Consider the following 15,115-nt stretch of genomic DNA (forward strand, 5'->3'; position numbering starts at 1 on the left):
AGCATGATGATGCCCTGACCCATATACTAACAGTTCCTCTGCATGGGGTGTAATGAGAAAGGTTGGAAAATAGGACCCAGGGTCAGAGGTTGACCACCTCACATTAGAAAAGATACTGGAGGCTGCCCACCTTTTCCTATCAACTCTGTGTCTGTCTGTCTATCTCTTTCTCTCTCCTTCTGAAAAATCTATGGAATGCCTAAGGCTGTGAAAAGGGGCACACTCTAAGGGTTTAAGGGTACAGTCTGGACCAGATAGGTCTTCACTAACTGACAGGAATTTCTAGTATCTTATCAGCCACCCTTGGATTCCAGAACAGTCTGTCTGCCAGTTTCTTGCCCTCGGGATCTCTGGACAACATCTTTTTATGTCAAAATCCTCCTTCAGTCAGGCTTTGTGGTCAAGGCCGATAGCTGCCACCTTCCCATTCCCACACATTCTTGGTTTCTTGTGCACATTCCCATCAGTCATCCAATTCCAAGTCCCACTTTCAGTTTCTGTCCCATTGATCTGTTGGCCTAATTGCATCCTTCAACTTAACGTAATGATTGCAATCACCACTTCCATTCTGTCATCAGCAGCATTATCATCACAAATGCAATTATTAGTAACCAGCCTTGACAGCCTTGAATACCCCCATGCTTTCAGAAATATTATCTACTTGGCATCACATGCTTGCCAGGTGCCAGTTCCAGTGAGAATGCAGCCAAAGACCCTATTGGAAACTGAATGCATTCCATGTTATTCCCCTACATGGGGTAGGGGGAGCATGTATGTACGTGTGCTTGTGTGTGTGTGTGTGCATGCGCCCAAGTGCATATGTGTTTCGGAACTGAACGTGAGTTTAGTTGTAAAGAGGTGCTTATATCACCTTCTGATCTAAGGAGCTATAGAAAAGATTTTGTTGGTGGATAGGTTTCCAACCATATCTAGTACCTGTAACAGAGCTTGGAGACTATTAAATTTTTGCCCATGTTTGTTATGTATGTATGTATGTATGTATATATGTATGTATGTTATATATGTATGTGTATATGTATATATGTAACCCCCCTCCTTGGCAGCCTCCCATGTTTCCCAGTGACCCCCCAAAATGTTAATGCCCTACCCCTGGACAGTGAAAATGATATTCAAAAGGGACTTTGCAGATGTGATTATATTATGGACCTTCGGATAGAGAAAGTGACTCTGATTATCTAGGTGAGCACACACAAGTCTTTAAAAACAGAATTACCTCTGACTGGGGACAGAAATGTGGTAGATGTGGAAGTTAAATGTCTAAGGATAAAAAGGACTTGATGTGCCATTACTAGTTTGAGGACGGAGAGTGCTATGAGGCACACAGTGCAGATGGCCTTAACTGGCTGGGGGAGGCTCCCAGCTGACACCAGCAAGAAAGTGGACCTCAGTCCTCCAACCACAAAGGGCTGAATTCTGCCAGCTACCTGAAGGAGCTTGGAAGCACTTTCTTCCCAGAGTCTTCCAATTAAAAAAAAGCCCAGATGATTGACACCTTGATTTGGGCCTTGTGAAGCCCAGAACAGAGAAACCTGCCAAACTAATATGGGCTTCTGACCTACAGAGCAGTGAGATAATAAACTTGTGTTGTTTGAAGTTGTTTACTTTGTGGTAATTTGTTATGAAGTAACAAATACTAGTAAGGGAAGATGAATGCAATATATAATGATATTTGTGTTCCCTCACAAGGAGTTCAAGATCTTTCTGGACTGGTCTCTCACCCACCTTTCTAGTTCTGTTTCCTATTATGTTCTTGCATAAACTCCATGCCCCAGCTACAAAAGACATCTCACCATTCCATTGACCTGATAGCCCTATGTTCTTACCTGTGCTTTTTTTTTATTATTGTGTTATATTAGTCACCATACAATACATCATTAGTTTTTGATGTAGTGTTCCAAGATTCATTGTTTACGTATAACACCCAGTGCTCCAGTGCTTTTTTTACTAGAAGCTTAGATTGGGCCTTTCCCCTCCTTTCTGCTTAGAAACACCCTCTGCAGTGTTATGGTGTCTAATGGATCTGGCAATGGACAGAGTTTCACAAGACAAGCTACATAGCATGCATAGGTATCTGGTCATCACAAATAAAAATAACACTTTATTCAACAAGCACTTTTGGATACCTACTGTGTGTCTGAAGCTGAGTATAAGGCAGTGAACAGCTTTCTACTAAAAATATTATTGCTTGGCATTCCTTTTTCATAAGATGTGATGTGATAATTTTCCTTCAGTGATAATTGGGGGAACACTAGTTGAGAAAGAAAGAGCTATAAAAATGAAAAGCATTATAGATATAATTGACTCAGTTGATTATAACTCTTTTATTTTAAAAATGAAAAGAATGGGGCGTGGCTCAGTGGGTTAAAGCCTCTGCTTTCGGCTCAGGTCATGCTCCCAGAGTCCTGGGATCGAGCCCCGCATCGGGCTCTCTGCTCAGCAGGGAGCCTGCTTCCTCCTCTCTCTCTGCCTGCCTTTCTGCCTACTTGTGATCTCTGTCAAACAAATAAATAAAATCTTTAAAAAAAAAATTGAAAAGAATTACAGTGGAGAGTAAGGGATTTGCCTATGGTCATGGTCATTGAGTCATTGTCAAATCCAACATTTACATCCCTGGTCCTCAGACTTCAAGTCCAGTTCCTTTCCCACTATTCTTTGATTCCTCCATGTACATGTTTTTAAAAGTCACAAACAGGAAAACTCGGATAATCCAGAACTTTCAGGTCTAATTGAGATCAGTGTCGAAAAACTCCCACACCAGGTTTTCAATTAGCAATAATTGCACCTCGGATAAACCTCATTGGCTACGATACTGCCACTGTGCAAAGCTACCAGGTTTTAACAAGAGTAACAAAATACAAAATCCCCATATGTGCCTAATACTGCAAAAAATCTGCCTGTCTTTAATGATGTCTAGAGATAATCTCCCACAAATGTATAACATAATTATTTTCCCTTTCAAAACAAAACCTTGACAATCAAAATTATACACAGCCTTCTTCATCTTCCAAAGCCATACATTATGGTGTTATTTTTTCTGTTAGAAATAAGGGAAATAAATTCTCTAAAATGCTCCTCAGAGCAGATAGGGGAAAATGTAATGCAGTTGAGACAGTGGGCTCAAGCTTTCAGTAAGGTGTAAAGAAGCTCAAATAATAGAGGATGTTTAGACCAGTGTTGAAACCCAAAAGTTCCATTATAAAGCAAAGAGAAATTCGTAGGTGCAGATGAGAATGACAGCAGTGGAGTGCCACAGGCACCATTCCTCAGTACAGGCAAGACTCATGGTGGTGCTTGACTTCATTAACCTCTCAGCTGGCCTACCACACTAACAAAACGGAAGGGACTGAGCTCTTGATTTTTTTTTTTTTTTCCTTTTTAACCTTTAGTGAGGTGGGGATCCCCTGAGGAGCTCTTTGAGAGGTCAGGCCACAATGGTGGGTTTCAGTGTGAATTAGAATAGAACACATTTCCTTCAGCCAATCATATCACTGGGGAAACATTCAACTGGTTTATTCAGGATAGAGCCTTTGAGGTCATCTGGTTGCCCAGTGACCTTATTTTGGAGTGAGTGAGGAGGAAGACTTTATCTGATCAGAGGGGTGGTCATCCTACTTTGTCTTTGGACCTGTTATCACTGGGCCGTCTTTGGGCTGCTTCCCTCTTGGAATATTGTACTACTTGATATCAAGACTCACTGTAAAACTGCAGTAATTGAGACAACTTGGGCTAGACTCCAGGATAGACAAATAGGTCGCATATGAAGTGACTTGAGGTTTGACAAAGGCACCGATGCAATTCGGTGAAAGCATATTTAGTAAACAATGTCAAAGTATTTGAAAAACCATATGGAAAAATTGAACCTTGAGTCTTACCTCAGATCTTATATAAAACATTAATTCTAGGTGGACTACAGATGTAAATGTGCAAAGACCTTGTTTCTAAAAAAGGTCACGTTTCTGTGTATCAGAGGTTAGGGTGTGGAGATATCTTTTGATATCTTTTGGGGGAGACAGTTCAACCCACTACAGTTTCTTTTTCTTTCTTTCTTTCTTTTTTGGCTTAAGTGGTTATTCATTTATTTTTTACAAATTTTTTTATTGTGTTATGTTAGCCACCATACAATACATCATTAGTTTTTGATGTAGTGTTCCAAGATTCATTGTTCATATGTAACACCCAGATCTCCATGCAATACATGCCCTCCTTAATACCCACCACCAGGCTTACCCGTTCCCCCACTCTCCTCCCCACTACAGTTTCTATGTGAACTCTGAGGCTCTTCAAAAATAGGTACTCTTTGAGATTCTACCAAGAGGGCCATCATACTATCTTGAAGGAAAAGTGCTTGGATACTTCTGTGTTCATTTCCAAGTTTTGTTTGTTGAAGTTTTTAAAAAGTAAAATACAGAAGAGTGCCCTCTTTTTGCTACCCCAACTCTATGCTTGATCCAGCAGAGACTTGCTACACTACAAACCCAAGCATTTACCTCCTATAATCATTCATAAACCATAACTGGGAGATAATTCTAGAAACCTTGAGCTGAACATGATGAACTTCTAACTTGTATATCCAAGCCTGAGTGTGTTTTTATCTAGATATCTCTTTCCATTTGGGCAGCAAGAAAGCCTCTGGGGCTTTGCCACCTTGGAGTTGGAGATTCTATCATTTAAGACACTGATTTACTCCCTTTCTTCAAATTTTTTGGTAACCAAATGTTCTATGTTGCAACTTTCTTCTGACTTCTTTTTCTCTGCACACGCATGCAACAACTTTTATTGCCAGTTCTTCTTTGTAATCTCGCCAATGAAGTATCTTAAACATGATGGGACTGAATTTTTAGGGCATTAGACTTAATAAACAGGCCATTACCACTATTTACTAACCTGGACTCATTAACAGAACTCTTTGCTTTTCACCTTGCCACAACATAATGAGGCTATTAATTAAAGCAAGAGACATAAGTGCTCTGGGTTTCCTTTAATGTCATCTGGGGAGATGACTAGGTCTTTGGTCATAATTCTGTTAAATGTTTCCAAGGGGATACATTTAAATCACTGTGAAATGATATTTCCTTTCAACATGAACTTGGTTTTCTCTTCAGCTGGGTTATTTTTAGGTCCCAAAAATTCCCAGTTGTAATCCACCCAGTGCCTGATTCAGCTAAGCAGTGGGGGTAAGGGGCTATACCAGTTAAAAGCATAGGCTGGAGTCAGACTGCCTGGGTTTAAATTCTGGCTCTGCTACTTACTGTGTACATTTTGCAAGTTATTTAATCTTTCTTTGCCTTGGTTTTTTCATCTGGATAAGTGTGAGGATTAAATTAATTCGTACATGTAAAATACTTAGGACAGTATCTGGCACATAGTGAGTTTTTCATATGTATGAGAAGCTATTTTTATTCATTTAATCTTGAAAAATAGCTTTTGGCATCTTCTGTGTGTAAGGCACAGTTTGGTACTATGCATTTTCTAGGATAGGGTTACAGGTTCAACTGTCTCACAAAATTCACATGTTGAAGTCCTAAGCCCAGTACCTCAATGTGATCTTATTTGAAGGTAAGATCTTTCTAGAGTTAAAGTGAGGTCATTAGGGTGGAATCTAATGCAGTGTGAGTGGTGTCCTCATAAAAAGGGTGTCTTTGGATACAGAGACATGTACAGAAGGAAGATGGTGTGATGAGAAGGGAGAAGGTGGCCATCTACAAGTCGAGGGGAGAAACCTGAAACAGATATTTTTCTCACGGCCCTCAAAAGGAACCAACCCTACCAACACCTTATTTTTGGACTTCTAACCTCCAGAACTATGGGAAAAGAAATTTCTGCTGTTTAAGCCACCTAGTGGTGTATTTGTTACCTTAGGAAACTTAGATGGTTATAATAACATGGAATCACTGTCCCCAGGGAGTGTATAATTTGGTAGGAGGGATGTATTCCATAGGGCTTTGGTCAAAAGCAACAGAAATTCAGCAGATCTTGCTTAAACAAGTAAAAAGGCAAAAAGATGAACTTACAAAGATACAGAGGTATTGCCTAAAACCTAAGGTAGGATTGTAGCTGGCACATAAACATTAAGAGTACTCCTCATCTCTTGCCTCTATCCCTCCTCTCTTAGTGACTGTGATATTTCTCCCTCCATCCCCTTATTTTCTGTACTTTCCCAATCCAGATGGCAGGAAACATGGTCTTTAATTATACTTAGGTTTTATGTATTAAATACAGCCCCAGAAAGAAATTGCATGAATCACTCAGCAGTTTCAAATTCTAATACAAGGGCACCTTATTCCTACACCCTGGGTCAGGTGCCAACCCCATCAGCTGTGACGGTGAGAGCAGTATTTCAGTGCATAGACATGGTGCCTATACTGTAACCATGTAGGTGGATAAAGGGAAGGGACCATGACCAAAAGAGGAAGCAATGGGCAGATGACGAGGAGGACTCCATTAATTGGGATACACGATTACTAGCTGTGATGTTTTACCACTGCATAACCTGAAGCTGAAGAAATCTAGGGAAAATGTTGTATTGAACAGCCTTTGGCCTTGTGTAGTCCTGAAGCTGGAGTGGCTTCTTCTGCTTTCAAGGAAGTAGAAATTAGTAGTGGTTAAAAGCATAGGTCCTTGAATCAGAGACAGGTGGGTTTTGATCTAACTTTGCCTTTTATTAATTATGTGACCTTGGACATGACACCATGCCTCTGCACCTCAGATTTCTCAGGTTTCAGAAAGGAAAGTAAATAATATTACCAACTTCCTAAGTTTCAGGAGAGGCGTAAATGTGTACTTGGCACATAAAGTACCCAATAAATGTTAGTAGTTTTTAGCGTCATTAGTTTTTGATGAATCCTTTTGTGTTTTGCTTTCTCCTTCAGGCTGAATTCTCAGAGTTGAACCTAGCTGCCTATGTTACTGGGGGCTGTATGGTGGACATGCAAGTCATGAGAAATGGGACCAAGGTTGTGAGGTAAGGAGGACTGAGAATCAGAAAGCCTTTATTCAAGAGGCATGTGTGGGATACCTCACAGAGCTAACCCCTCTGTCGGCTGCCTCTGACCTGACTTCTGCACTACATGTACTCTCATGTACCAAGTTTTACTTCCAAAGAGTTCTAGGTGCTATTGCTATAGGAATGATTAGCAACACAAATAATTGAGGGAAGCAGTGGTGGTGGGCTGGAATGAGCCCCGGGGTTGCAGAGAAGAGACTGGATTTCATTTCTGGCTTTGTAACTATTCGGATGTATTATTTGGTCTCTCTTACCCTCTGATTCCCATCTGCAGCATAATGATTGCAGCACACAAGTAACAGACATGGATGTGAGATCGCCCTGTTCATTCTAAAGAGCTGTACAAATGTAAGGGTTTGTTAGAATGAGCTATGGCCTGTTTCCAGCCTATGGCAGACTAAATGTTCAAAGAATCCCCTCCCAAGACATCAAACCTTAAAGTACTGGATATGCCATTTTCCAGAGAATCAATTTATAATGTATGCCGAGCTTGAGGTGGGGTGAGAAAATTCTTCAGAAGCCCAGAAAAGTCAAGAAAGCACAAATCCACAGAAGAGATAAAGAGTTATATTAATATATTTCTACCTGTATTTTTAATATTAATATATTAAGCAACCAGAATAATACAGACCAGGTCTCATGAGGGTTTAGCTGGGGAAGAAATAGGATTCAGATTTGGGGAAGTAAAACAGGAAGAACTTTGAAGAAGAGGTGGCACTGGTTCTAACCCTTATCAGTGGTGGAATATGGGCATTCTATGCATCGTAAGGGGAGAAAGCGGTCTTTGTAAATGCAGACAGGCAAAAAAAGAGACCCTGCTTGGGTATTTATGATAATTCAACTAATTCAGTCATCATTCACTGAGAGCCTACCATGTGCCAAGAAAGACATTATGTGGCTTTCCATTTCTAATAATGTTGGGCTAGATTATTTGGACCAACTTTTCCACGGAAAACAACTTAAAAAACTAGTTTTAAATAATATCATCTTGAAAGCCTTCAAAGAGTTGGCAAGACATTAAGGAATTACCAAGAAGAGAATGATGGGGAAAAGGAAACTCAGAGAGATGAATGTGTACAAAAGTTATATTTTTCTATGAAATTTGCTAAGTCTGGCAAATTTGAAAATTGGTTTTGATAGCGTAGCAGGAACAAGGGAGATAGAAATCAATGTCCACTCAAGGTGGAGAGTGTAATGATAGGCCCTCCCCACAATAAGCTGAGACCCAGAAGGACCACATCTTCAAGGTAAATGTGAATTATAAGTACATGAGCCCTTACACGTAATTGCAGCTTAAATTGCAGTTTGATTCGTCTTCCAGGGAACCTTAAACTTGGTTTATGGTGATCCCAAACATGCCAGAAGTGAAAAACAAATCATATGTAGAGGAAGGTACTTTCATCCTAAGCTTCAAATAATTTTTTATACAATAGCTAGCACAGAGTCCGAGATAACCAGGCATAGACACCATGAATGAGAAGAAACAGAAACAATAGGCAACAGAAAGAGACCTGAAGGACATCAGATACTGGACTAATCAAACAGCAATTCTTTTTTTTTTTCCCCAGATATCATTGTTTGGGGGGGGGTTAGTTTTTTTTTTTTTATTAAAAATTTTTTTTTAAATTAACACATAATGTATTACTTGTTTCTGGGGTACAGGTTTGTGATTCATCAGTCTTACACAATTCACAGCACTCACCATAGCACATACTCTCCCCAACAAACAACAATTCTTAAAAAAGTTATTAAGTTGAAAAAAATCAGGTTTGAAGATATCTTCCAGAAATAGAAAACAATAACAATAAAAAGTGACACAGCCAATTTTTTAAAGATTTTAGTTATTTATTTGAGAGAGAGAGAGAGTGTGAGAGGGGAGAGGTCAGAGGGAGAAGCAGGCTCCCTGCCGAGCAGGGAGCCCGATGCGGGACTCCATCCTGGGACACCAGAATCGTGAGCTGAGCCGAAGGCAGTCGTCCAACCAACTGAGCCACCCAGGCACCCGACACAGCCAATTTAAAAAAAAAAAAAATCAAATACAACTTCTAGAAATGAAAACTAATCAAAATTATTGGATGTGTTGTGTTTAGCAATATATGACACACCACTGAAAAGGCACTAATAAGTGAAAAGTAGAGCTGAAGAAATTATCCTAATGAAGCACAGAGAGAAAAAGAGGAAATGCAGAAGAGTTGATTAGATCTTGTGAGAAAGTCTCTCATTTAAACAGAATCCCAGGGGCGCCTGGGTGGCTCAGTGGGTTAAGCCTCTGCCTTCAGCTCAGGTCATGATCTCAGGGTCCTGGGATCAAGCCCCATGTCTGGCTCTCTGCTCAGTGGGGAGCCTGCTTCCTCCTCTCTCTCTCTCTCTCTCTCTCTGCCTGCCTTTCTGCCTACTTGTGATCTGTCAAATAAAAAAATAAAAATCTTTAATAAAAAATAAACAGAATCCCAAAAAAAGAATGGAGCAGAGGCAGTCTTTTAAGAAATGATGCTTGAGAACCTTTCAGAGGGATACCAAACCACCAAAACCAGAAGCTTACTACATTTCAGGTAGGATCAATAGAAAGAATTATATACTGACACACAATAGTGTAAGTGCAGAAGGATGAAGAAAAGCATCTTAAAAACAGCCGGAGAAGAAAAGGCAGATTACTTTATTAGAGTAACTGACAGCTCCCAGGCAGCACCAGTAGAACAACATCTTCAGGTGGCCAAAAGAAAATAATTGCCAAGCTCTTCCATCTTCAGAGAAACATTTTTTATGAATAAAGGCAAAATAAAAACATTTACAAAGAGAATACTCTCACTAAGGAAGATTGTAAAGAACCTGCTTTAGGCAAAAAGAAAATGATCCCAGAATAGCAGAGCTACAAGAAGATGTGTACAACAAAGAAGGTAGTAAATGTAAATAAATATTGTCTATAAATAATAATAATAATAATAATGTCTTATAGCTTTAAAAAATACACAAAGAATTAAAATACATGACAGGAAGATAGTATGGGCTAGGAGGAAATAGAATTAAGGTGTTCTGAGGCCCTTGTATTGTTAGGGAGGTAAGTAAATGTATCGATTAACAACAGCCTGTGAAAAGTCATAGATGAGGGCATCTGGGTGGCTTACTAGTCGTTAAGCGTCTGCCTTTGGCTCAGGTCAGGATCTCAGGGTCCTGGGATCAAGCCCTGCATTGGGTTCTCTGCTCAGCAGGAAGCCTGCTTCTCCCTCTCCCACTCCCCCTGCTTGTATTCCCTCTCTCTCTGTATGTCTCTCTCTGTCAAATAAATAAATAAAATCTTTAAAAAAAAGTCATAGATGCATGATATAATTGCCAGTAATTTAAGTGATTACTTTAAAAAAAGAAAAGAAAAGAATGTAGTAAAACTTAAAAGCTGTAAGAGAGGGAGGGGCACCTGGGTGGCTCAGTCAGTTAAGTGTCTGATTCTTGATTTCAGCTCAGGTTATGATCTCAGCGTGGTGGGATTGGGCCCTGCACTGGGCTCTGGCTCAGCATGGAGTCAGGTTGTCCCTCTCCCTCTATTCCTCTCTCACCCCACCCCCTGCTCTCTCTCAAACTAACAAAAAAAAATTTTTTTTAAAGCTACAAGAGAGGGAATAGAAGAAATAGTAAAAGAGGACATGAAAGAGAAAAACCAACATGAAGTGTGTATTACAACTAAAATAAGATGGTGGATTTAAATCAAAATACATGAGCAGACTGATTATTATTCTAAATGGCCTGTAGAGCAGTGCTGGTTATTAAAGTATTTAAAATTTGCTATACAAGTTGGTAAATAGCTTCTGCCCTCAACCCAATGAATATCTTCAGCTACACTTACCCCATGGATGGGCAGACAATTGGACTGCTCTTTTGTCCCCCAGTTCACCACACTGCTGTCCCCCAGCTCATATCCTTGTTCTTCCCATGGTCAGAGGATGCCCAAACATTATAGGGAAGGCACACCCTTGGAAGCAGTAGTGGAACCCCAGAGAGAAAATTCCTGATTTCCTGTCTCTTCAAGGCTGTAAATGCCTGTGAGTCCACTGGAGTTGCCCTCTCATGGTCGCTTGTGAGAACTACAACCTCCACAAAGTATCCCCTGAGTTGTTAAATATTTATTATCACCAATATATATCATTAATTGCATTAAGTGTAAAAGGACTGAATGCTCTAGTTTATAGAGCATCTACCTAAAAATTTTTAAAGTTTTTTAAAAAAAATCCAGCTATATTCTATTCACGATACTTATCTAAAACATAAGAATATAAGAAGTTTGAAAGTTAAAGGATGGAAATATATATATATATATACACACACACACACATACATACACACACATACACATACACATTTAACTGGTCAAAAGAAAGCTAGCTGATGTAGCTGTACTAATATCAGGGGGAAAAATAGACTCCAGGTGAAAAGTGTTACTAGGGCAAAGGAAGTAATTTATTATCATTAAGACAAGAAAGAGACAGTAATTTTAAATTTATGAGCATCAAACAAAAATGCCTCAAACTATACTTCAGAAATTATCAGATTTATTTGTGCTTATTTATAATCTGCTTCCCTATCTGGAAAAGGAACTGAATTGTCTTATTTTGTAATACATAGAAACGAGAACATGCATCCCATTAGTTCTCAAATTTGGCTACAGATTAGAATCACCTGGGAAATGTTTTAAAATCCTGATGGCCAAGGAATATGCCGGACCAACTTCACTAGAATCTCTGAAGGTAGGATTTGGACCTCTGTAGTTTTAATGCTCCCTAGGTGATTCCAATGGGCAGCCTGACGGAGAACCTCCCCAAACAGCTCTCACATTGGCCTGCACCGTGGCTGAGTCAGCTGGGGCTGGGTGTATTTCCTGACACGGAGACACAGGGAAAAGTGCCATGTGATGATGAAAGCAGATTAAAGCGATGTGTCTATAAGCTAAGGAATGCCAGTGATTGCTGTCAATCACCCTAAGTGAGGAGAGAGACATGGAACAAAATGGAACAGATTCTCTCTCAGCCCTCAGAAGAAACCAATCCTGCCAATGCTTTGATTTCAGATTTTTAGCCTCCAGAACTGTGGGAGAATACTTTTCTGTCGTTTTCAGCCGTCCAGTTTGTGGTACTCTCTTTAGGCAGCTCTAGAAAACTAATTTAGTAGTGCTTTTCAAATTTTAAATGCATATCCACCCCCTAAAGATCTTGATAAAATGCTGATTCTCATTCATTAGGTCTTTAGGTCTTTAGGACCTCAGATTCTAAATTACCTACAGGCTCCCAAATGAAGCCAATACTGCCAGACCTGCAGCCTCAGTTTGAGCAGCATGGGTTTGGACAAGTTTCCAGATGCTGCTGCTGCTGGTAGAAGTCCATACCTTGAGTAGCCAGAGCTGTGAGGGCAGTTGCCAATATGGCCAAAGCCCTGGGTTCAGGGGTCCATGGAGCTGTTGAGGTTTATTCTGTCCATGCCTAGGGTGGTGCTTACTGTCTCAGCTAGACAGCTTGCTTTGGCAACCCACAGTTACAGACCTGGGAGAATGTGCACACAAACCAGGTAGCCCCGGCCCAACTCATGGTGTGTCCTGCAGTTAGGGAGTCAGTAAGAATCTTCCTCAGCCATGTAGTGCAGTTTCAAGCCCTAACTGTGGTCTCCCAAAGTAGAATGTTGAACAGTGCTCTTGCCTTGCAGTATATGCTTTCAAAGAGAATTAGGTGTTGCATTGAAAATGCCTTTAATCACTTCCAAGTGTGCAGTATGAGCAAGGCCTACATCCTCTGAAGTAATGTTCATAGGAAGTACCTTCAGAAAAGTTGGCCAGGATGGGTGGTAGAGCAGACCACAGCTGGTTTTCTCCAGCATCCATTCTTTCTTCTTTGGGGAACAGCACTTAGATTTTCCATCTGGGTGACCCCTCCCCAACTTACAGTCTGTGTGGTGTCTAGAACTGATGTCAGCTGGTATCAGACTGAATCAGAATATTGCAATGGGATCCAAGCCAAGCCAGTGAGGAAACCATTGTGACACTTTTACTGGAACCCTTGGGTGGGAGACGTGTACATTTTGCTGGGGCTGCTGAGCTGCTGGGATGGATATGTGGAGCTGCTGGTGGCCATCTCTTTTTTCCCTTGAGGGAAGGCTTTGCTGAGGTTGAAGCCAAGCAAAGGAAAATACAGCCAAGGGAAAGACAGAGAGTGAATGACCCAATGATGTTATTCAAGGCCCTGGATCCAGATTCATCTCCAAACCTTAGCCAAAAAAAATCCCTTTTTGATTAAGCCAGCTTGAATTACACATACAAAATTCATGAATTTTTATTTATTTAGCAAACACTTTATAGCACTTCCTACGTGCTAGGCACTATTCCAGGCGTGTATTAGCATGTATTGACTTGTTTCATCCTTTCAGCAACTCTATAAGGTATGTACTATTATAATCCACATTTTCTAGATAAGAAGGCTGAAGCACCAATGAGTTGGGTAGTGGAATCAAGGCCTCCAGCTGCTAAGTGGCAAATCTAGTGTTTAAACCTAAGCAGTCTGATGTCAGAGCTTATGAGGGGCACCACTGCCCTGGACCACCTGTTCAAAAACGGGGAGACTGTTTCACAGAGCTGCTTAAAGAAGTGGAAAGTTTCTCCTTGTGAGCGACATGCAAAAGTACCACAGCCATTTGGTAGGAAAATACTGACTTTTAGGCAATGCGAATTTACTGAAATGAAAGGACATGAATTGGTAACATGAAAACATATAAAAATACAAAGTTCATCAATAAAGTTTAAGTATTTGTTCAGATGCAGAATACTCTAATAATGTAATGGTGGTGTGTAAATCATTTTTAACTCTAGTAAAAGGTTAAAAGACAAAAGTATCTTTCTTAACAAAAGTATTATGTCTTTTAAATAGCTATATAACTATAAAGTAACTATAGCTATAATCATTTGTTAATGAATACATAATATAAAAAGATGTGAATTGCGACATCAAAAACATAAAATGTAGGAAGGGGGAAGTAAAAGAGAATCTGTATGTGATCGAAGTTAAGTAGTTATCGGCTTAAAATAGACTATTATTACTATAAGATGTTTTATATAAGCCTCAAGGTAATCATAAAGTAAAAACCTATAGTAGATACACAAAACAGAAAAAGAAAGGATTCAAAGCATACCACTTTGTGATATTATCAGATCACAAAGGGACACAGCAAGAGAAAAAAAGAACTACAAACCAGCCAGAAAACAGCTAACAAAATAGCAATAGTAAGTCCTTACCTATTAATCACTACTTTAAAAGTAAATGGGGTGGCGCTTAGGTGGCTCAGTTGGTTAAGTGACTGCCTTCAGCTCAGGTCATGATCCTGGGGTCCTGGGATCAAGCCCTACATGGGGCTCCCTGCTCAGCAGGGAGCCTGCTTCTCCCTCTCCCTGTGCTTCTGCCCCTGCCTGTGCTTTCTCTCTTGCTATCTCTCTGTCAAATAAATAAATAAAATCTTTAAAAAATAAGAAATGAAATAAATGGATTAAATTCCCCAATCAAAAGACTCAGAGTGGGGCGCCTGGGTGGCTCAGTGGGTTAAAGCCTCTGCCTTCAGCTCAGGTCATGATCCCAGGGACCTGGGATCGAGGCGGGCATTGGGCTCTCTGCTCAGCGGGGAGCCTGCTTCTCTTCCTCTCTCTCTGCCTGCCTCTCTGCCTACTTGTGATCTCTTTCACATAAATAAATAAAAAATCTTAAAAAAAAAAAAAGGCACAGAGTGGCTGACTGATTTAAAAAACAAAAAACAAAAAGCAAACAAACAAACAAAAAAACCAAGATCCAGTAATATGCCGCCTGCAGGAGACTAAATAAACAGTTATTTTAAAGACACACATAGGCTAAAAGTGAAGGAATGGGAAAGGCTATTCCATGCTAATGGAAACCGACAGAGAGCAAGGTCACTATACTTATATCAGACAAAATAGACTTTAAGTCAAAAAATGTAACAAGAAACAACAAAGGGCATTGTATAATGATAAAGGGGTCAGTTCATCAAGAGGATATGGCAATTGTAATTATATGTATGCACCCAACATCAGAGCACCTAAATATATAAAGCAAG

The 15,115-nt window shown here is 40.1% G+C and overlaps 1 protein-coding gene across 1 annotated transcript in view; it reads left to right on the top strand.

Annotated features, from left to right (window-relative positions):
- Window positions 1-15,115, top strand: part of SYN3 (synapsin III) — a gene marked incomplete at both ends in the record, with an annotated part of 414,093 nt that overhangs the window by 43,951 nt on the left and 355,027 nt on the right. The window contains one exon of the mRNA XM_080812195.1: window positions 6,891-6,982. Coding sequence (XP_080668321.1) covers window positions 6,891-6,982 — 92 coding nt within the window. The remainder of the gene's footprint in view (window positions 1-6,890; window positions 6,983-15,115) is intronic.

This window comes from Martes martes, assembly GCF_963455335.1.
Source record: "Martes martes genome assembly, chromosome: 8".
Classification (NCBI taxonomy): Eukaryota; Metazoa; Chordata; class Mammalia; order Carnivora; family Mustelidae; genus Martes; species Martes martes.